Raw genomic sequence first — 7297 nt, 5'->3', positions numbered from 1 at the left:
TCGGTAATATGAAGTCCGAACTATCTGAGCCTCGCTTCCCGCAGCTTGTCATCCATGGGGGTCACGCCCACCTTCTCCCGAATATCCTCATTCCTAATCTTATCTATTTTAGTGTGCCCGCACATCCACCTCAACATCCTCATTTCTGCTACTTTCATCTTCTGGATATGTGTTCTTAACTGGCCAACACCTATCCACATACAACATGACCGGTGTAACCACCGCTTTAGTATGATAAACCATTTCTTCTTATTCTTCATTTTGGGTTATGTAATATCTTGTTAAATTTGTTACCATAGTTAGTTGGAGTATTATTTAGTAAGTGACAAAATTAGGTAATGGTCAAGGTAGGGAATAATGTAAGGATGAATAATATAATAAAAGGGGAATAATCAACAAATGATGGCGGAAACTCCAATAACAACAAAGATCTAAGCCATCTTATTCAAATGTGTCACCTTAAATCTTCTCTTATATAACTTCTCCTTCTTCACCATTACTCTCACTCTCTTCTTCTCCAATCAAATCTCACTATATTTCTGCAAAATGGGTGATGTTGAAGCTGATGCCGATATGGACGCTGTCCAACGCCGTCTCATGTTTGAAGACGAGTTCGTTCTCTCTCTCTCTCTCTCTCCTCCCTTATACTAATTGTTTCATTTTTGCCAGAAAGTCTTCTCTTGTATGTCAATGTGAGATTTAGAAAATGTCTAGAATCGTTAATTTGCTTTTTTAGACAGAATGTTTAATTAATGAAATAGCGGAACGGATACAGAAGATTCATACTCAGCTTGTTTGAAATTCATTTCATTGATTTTTCATTTAAATTAAATAATAGGCATATGCTATTTTTGTTTTTTATACTTAAAATCATTTTCTAGATCTTTCTGGCGTTTGATTGACTGTGCATAAAACTGGTCATGTGTGAAAATCGTACAAGTTATACATGAGGATATAGTTATCGAAAGTTAACAAACAATGTCAGTGTATTGACAGAAGCAAGTTATATGAAGTTCGAGTTAACGATATATATAGAGGAAGGAAAACTACTTCTCTCCATAAGTGACAAAATTTCGTTTTTCTCCTTTTTATTGAAGGATTTTTCTTAACATTTTAATTCAAAGTAACCAAACACTAGAAAATGATTTTCAGTTGAGCGTACATCCTTTCATGCCCAACACGATTTTAATATGTGGTTTTGGATTCAGATTTGTTACCATCTCAAGGTAGGGGTAACGTCTGTGTACACACTACCCTTCCCAGACCCCACTTGTGGGATTAAACTGGGTCTGTTGTTGTTGGTTGTGGTATTGGAAATGCGAAATTACTAAAAAGATTTAAGATAAGGGAGTTGGTTTATTGTTTTGGTTGTGATATGAATGATTTGTAATTAGATTGCTAATCTTTTAATTATAGTGTTATGACATACCTGCTATTTGTTTCTTATATTTGGGAGAAAATACTTGACTTTCTAAATTTAAGGGAGATTGCTATTCTACATGCAAGATCAGATCTAATTTTTGCCTCCTTAATTAGAGCCAGGATTTGAAGTTTATAGGCTTTGAACTTGCATACGAACCCATAGCTCATTATAGTTATTGTATTCGTACTTAATATATAGACATATATAATGGATTTCCTAATATAAATACAGGATCTAAGCAAAAGCTGTTGGGTTCGTTTGAACCTGCACTTCATAAACTAGCTCTGCCTCTATGCTTTTGTGAACTTAAGTCGCATTTCATGACCCAGAAAGCCAATCAGTTCTAGATTTTCTTTCAACTTCTTGTCGTCAATGTTTGATCTGCATTGGTAGAATTTCAGCAACTTCCTTACCTTTTTCTCCTGGTTTAACACTTTCTCTTCTTCAACTCTTGCAGATGTATTTTGGTGGATGAGAATGACCAGGTTGTTGGTCATGACACCAAGTACAATTGTAAGTTCAGTTTTTTGCTTTGTCTTTGGAACTGTCCCGGTTTGTTATCTTCTTGTGTAGTTTCCTAGGTGGCTGAATTTTGATATTGAAGGGTTCCGTGATTCAATGTCAAATTGTCAATGCCATGTCATGTTAGGTCAATGCAAATATGCAATCAAGGTAGTTTGGTGGTGCCTGGTGGATAATCTAGAATTTACAAATTTTCTAACTTCAAGTACTTCATATGTTAGATCCCTTTATAAAGTGAAAAAACTAAAACTTTCAATTCCGTGCTTATCTTCTTTAGGTGATAGCAACTATTGAATCAGTCAGCATCTTTGTCCATTTCAAAAATAAAAGGCAGATAATTCATAATGATTTTTCTTTTTACTGATTTTTGTATTCAACGAATGTATGGTGGATACTTTCTCTGCACATTGTTGTTAAACAGTCTTTTTCTGCCCCACTGCCTTAGTGCTGGATGCACTTTCTTTACCAGGCAGTTTCAACTAAATCATGATGGTGTCTTTTGCAAATCAAAGATAAAATAAATAAGTCCTCTATCAAACTGTTTAAACTTTTAATGAGTTGGCCACAATTCAATATGGTGCAGCAGACAGAATTTCAAGTTGGTTGGCGCATAAAAGAGAATTTGGCCACATGAGGGGAGCATGTTGACCTGAAATAGGAAAAATAAATGTCTCCTTTCTACCTGTTAAAGCTTTTGGATTAGGTTGTCATATAATTCACACTGTCCTTTTTGGAGAGATCTCTGCTTTATTCTTCTATCAATTTTAGCTAACTGCTTAGATAGATTTAGGAGACCTATTAGCTACGCTGACCTAGTTGGAACTTTATGCTGTGAAAATTTGTGTTAACCCAAATAACCTCTAAAGAGCTTAACTATCGAAAAGTATTAACTTTGCATCACTTGGAAAAGTCTCGTAACGAGTCGAGAAAGTCCAGATTCTTTAACTATATCAGGTGGCTATTTGGTTAATACGATTCTTTGTTCCTATACAAGGATATGGGTATTATAGAGTGGATGAATAGAAGGGCATGCAGCAGTACTAGATCTGCTGCACTCTTATTGCACCAATTGAAGTGTTTTATTGTACAGAAAGGAACATGAAAACAAGTCCCTCGCATTTGTTTCCTGAGTGAAAGGTGAGATATGGAAAGATTAGAATAGTAAACTTTTTTCCCTTCTGTGTTTATATATCTGGTAATCAAAGGTGTGGATTTTATGCGTACACACTACCCTCCCCAGATTCCATTTATGGGATTACATTGGGTTTGTTGTTGTTGTTGTTGTAGCTAAGTAAACTCTAGATTAGAAAAAAGTAAACTCTAGGATATGATTAAGAGAGGATGAAAGGATGGCTACTATTTCACATTCAGCTTTTAGCTGCCACGAAAATAGTAAGAGAGGAGAACTTCTCTGATTTCCACTTACAACCGGGACAAAAAAAAGAAGAGAAAGCATCACGTTCTTGTTTAGATGATCATTGTTTTTATATGTCTCATATTTTTGCCCAAATAATCCATTATTGATGTGCAGGTCATTTGATGGAAAGGATTGAATCTTTGAATTTGCTGCACAGAGCTTTCAGTGTATTTCTTTTCAACTCGAAGTATGAGCTTCTTCTTCAGGTATGTGGCAGCAAGTGTTGTAGTGTAATTGCTGTCAAAACACCTCAGTTGTTATTTTTCCTTTCAGTACAAATTGTTACAGAAAAGGCTGATTACGTAGTACACTGGCAGGAGTTCTTGGTATTGTCAGATATCATCTCAATATTAGAATATTAGTATTGACACAAGCTATAAAATAAGCAGTCATAAGTCGTCAAATTATTGTAGTTGAGATGCATTGTTGTTGCTTTCGAAGATTAAAATGCTTAATATATTTTATTGTCGTGTTCTATGTGTAGCAACGATCTGCAACAAAGGTAACCTTTCCTTTGGTGTGGACGAACACATGCTGCAGCCATCCGCTCTACCGAGAGTCTGAGCTAATTGAGGAGAATGCTCTTGGTATGTTCTTTGTTTGAGCTGAAATTCTAATTATACCCCGGCTTCTCTTGTCTAACTCATCTATATCATAACTTCTAATTAACTCTATCTAAATTCTATGTCATAATTTCAAACTTTAGGAGTAAGAAACGCTGCACAAAGGAAGCTTCTTGATGAATTGGGTATTCCAGCTGAACATGTCCCTGTTGACCAGTTCACGCCATTGGGCCGTATGCTTTACAAGGCACCATCTGATGGAAAATGGGGAGAGCACGAACGTAATGACACATCACTTTTGTACTTTGATCTTAGTGTCTCTATCATTTGTTGAACTACTTTTGATCTTTTGCAAGGGATTTACTAGTACCAAACATTTGTTGCTTGCATTTGATCTCACAGAGAGTGGACCGTGGTATAACTTGTGGCTGATCCGTCTTTGTTATTGCAGTTGATTATCTTCTATTCATCGTCCGTGATGTTAATGTGAACCCGAACCCAGATGAAGTTGCTGATATCAAATATGTGAACCAAGAACAACTGAAAGAGCTTTTGAGGAAAGCAGATGCAGGTGAGGAAGGTTTGAAGCTATCCCCTTGGTTCAGACTTGTCGTCGACAACTTCTTGTTCAAGTGGTGGGACCATGTTGAGAAGGGGACTATCCAGGAAGCTGCTGATATGAAAACTATTCACAAGTTGACTTAGGAGCCAAACTTCAACATGTCAACAAAAATACATTCCTATTCCTTTACGCCGATAAACTTGGCAGTAATATTCTCAAGCTTTCCTTTTGCATCCCTATGTTTGTTGTCTCTGTGAGAAATAGAACAGAAGTATTTTTGAATTGATCAGAACTTGTAACATAGATTTGTCACTGTTGAATCTGAATAAACTAGCTTCTTGCTTTGTGCTTGGGAAATTTTATGTTGTCCTAAATTTTCTGCATCATATGAATGAATTTGCCATTTTAGCTTCAGTGAGAATGTGAATCAATGGCTAAAGAATATGAAAATGGCATATTGAGGATTAGTAATGCCACTATCTTCCATAAGTTTGGGGCTAAAACTTATTGGTTCACATCATTTTCTTAAACCTATAACACAAGCTAACTGGTGTTCATTTGCTATAATTGCAGAGTTTGACATTTTTGAGGAAAAATAGACGGTGAAAGACCTGACAAGCTCATAAGATTGATCGGGTCTTAGTTTTGTTTTTATGTTACATTTCTCTCTTCTTTTTTCTAGAATGTTTCCTTCCTCTCTATCTATTTTTCCTTTCTCTTAAGTTTCTCAATGCCCTAATAATGGAGCTTGGGATGTTTCTGCAAAAATTAATGAAACAACACTAGACTTCACAGTTAAACTCAAACTAATGAGGTCAAGTTGCTAAGATTTTTAAAGTTATGAAAATTCTAGGTGATTCATTGATTTTGGTACTTTACAAGTTGGTTCTAAGGAACTACATCCAAAATCGATCACAGTAGCTTCTCCTCCTCCTCCTAATGTTTGAGTGAAGATCTTTTGAAGTGGATATTGGTGGTAGGTTCGATTTTAAATGGGATGGTTGAATGGTTCTTGTGTTAAAATTTTGTACGAAAATTGTATACACTTATATAAAGCCGTATATGCAAGATACTTGTATATTAATTTGCATAAAAGTTGTATAGATATAGTTATACAATACATAATATATTGTATCGTGAGTTTGGTGTTGATATCCAATTTTGCCCTCATATTTTTTTCAAATATATAACACTTTCAAAACATCATTTGTGCATCATTATTTAGTTTACAAATCTATACAAGCATTTTCTATAATTTTCCATAATTTTTAGAGCTTTTTTTGCATTTAAATTACTTGAATAATTATTAATTACTCCTTCAAATTATTTTGTGATGACTTAATCATCCAAATTACTATTTTGCATCCTCATATATGTTTCATAATATTTTTACTTTATTTCGTATAATTAGTTTGCATTTTTAAGCTATTTACCTAATTTTGCAATAATAGCCTATATTCATATATAATTGCTTTTTACCTATACTATTTATGTCGAAATAGCCTTATATATTTTTATAATGCTAAATTATTATTGTTAATCATTTTATTGCATAAATAACATTTATTTATTAAGCATTTTTATAAATTATTTTGTTAAATTTTATGTATTTAAATAATAGCCCATTTTTTAAAACCAGAATTCGGACCCAAACTAGCCCAATTACCCCTGGCCCAAGACCAAGCGACTCTGTCTAATACCCGGTCGGTACCCGTTTTATTTTAACCCGCCCCGTTCATTTTTAAATCCCAGCCGTCGATCTTTTACGATCAACGGCCCACATCCTTCCCCCCTGTTTTAATTAACCTAGACCTAAAACCCTAACCCATTTCCCTCTAACCCGCCGCCCCTAAACGCTCTCAATCTCTCCACTTTCTTCTCCTACGAACCCTAGCCGCCACCTCTCAAAACCCTTTCCCTAATCCCTCTTCTACTCCTCTCATCTACTTACCATATTAGTATGTTTCCGCTATTGGTTGATTCTCCATGGTATGACCTAGTACTTCCCTAAACATGGCAAGTATTACCACTTTGATTCTGTCCAATTGACTCCCATATCTTGAATCTGGACGATATTCCGTCTACACACGCTTTATTCTACACCGTGTGAGTCCGATTTTGTTTGTATTTTTGCTAATTTACACTTTCCCTAAAACTAGGGTTTCCAGATCTCTTCAAATAGAACCAAAATGGGTTCGATTCTTTGATTTTGAGTGTTATTATGTCTGTATTCGTCCTATATTCTACTGTGTGTCCGATTTTTGATATATTTTTGTCAATATTTAGTTTCCCTAAAAAACTAGGGTTTACCGGTTTCTTCTCCTAATTCGATTTTAATTGATTTATGTGTTCTTCTTCCCTTTTATGGTTTGATTGATTGTATTTTCTTACTTATGTGCTTATTTTACCACTATATAAACCCCTTCCCCATTCCCCTTTTGGACAGACCGGAATCGCTATAATCTCACTAAAAATTTGAAGCTCTGTTCTGTTATTTCTTTACTATCTTTTTCTTTACCTTGCCTTGGCCAGCTGAAAGCCAAGGCCACTGAGGGTATACTGTTCGAACTTTCTCTTGGTGCGAGAATTGCTTGGGGTTCTTTTGAAGCCCTTGGGAATTTTGACACATTGAGGTTTTGAGTTCTTATGGATCTTCTGTTCTTTATTTTGTCCGTTTAACTGGTAAGCTACTTGATTCTCATAATTTCATCCCTATATGTCCTTGATTTGCATGTATTCTCACCTCTGAAATTCCTGGCTTAAATATATTTTCTGGATTACTTTGTGCACGATTTTGTTAATCTCACCTT

General features: G+C 35.2%; 1 protein-coding gene across 1 annotated transcript; it reads left to right on the top strand.

Annotated features, from left to right (window-relative positions):
* LOC109225470 (isopentenyl-diphosphate Delta-isomerase I) lies at nucleotides 408–4845 on the top strand. The gene is made up of 6 exons (XM_019390141.1): nucleotides 408–611; nucleotides 1881–1936; nucleotides 3477–3568; nucleotides 3847–3949; nucleotides 4069–4206; nucleotides 4377–4845. Exons 1-6 carry the CDS (start codon nucleotides 547–549, stop codon nucleotides 4628–4630), a joined length of 708 nt encoding a protein of 235 aa, XP_019245686.1. The 5' UTR covers nucleotides 408–546; the 3' UTR covers nucleotides 4631–4845.

The sequence above is a fragment of the Nicotiana attenuata genome, chromosome 5, assembly GCF_001879085.1.
Source record: "Nicotiana attenuata strain UT chromosome 5, NIATTr2, whole genome shotgun sequence".
Lineage (NCBI taxonomy): Eukaryota > Viridiplantae > Streptophyta > Magnoliopsida > Solanales > Solanaceae > Nicotiana > Nicotiana attenuata.
This window is presented reverse-complemented; position numbering and strand designations above follow the sequence as displayed.

Bases quoted from the DNA above. Each gene is read 5' to 3' on its own strand.
- LOC109225470 (XM_019390141.1), top strand. From the start codon at position 547: ATGGGTGATGTTGAAGCTGATGCCGATATGGACGCTGTCCAACGCCGT. The intron at 3,569-3,846 runs GTATGTGGCAGC...TTCTATGTGTAG, and splicing joins AGTATGAGCTTCTTCTTCAG to CAACGATCTGCAACAAAGGT. The intron at 4,207-4,376 runs GTAATGACACAT...TTGTTATTGCAG, and splicing joins AAAATGGGGAGAGCACGAAC to TTGATTATCTTCTATTCATC.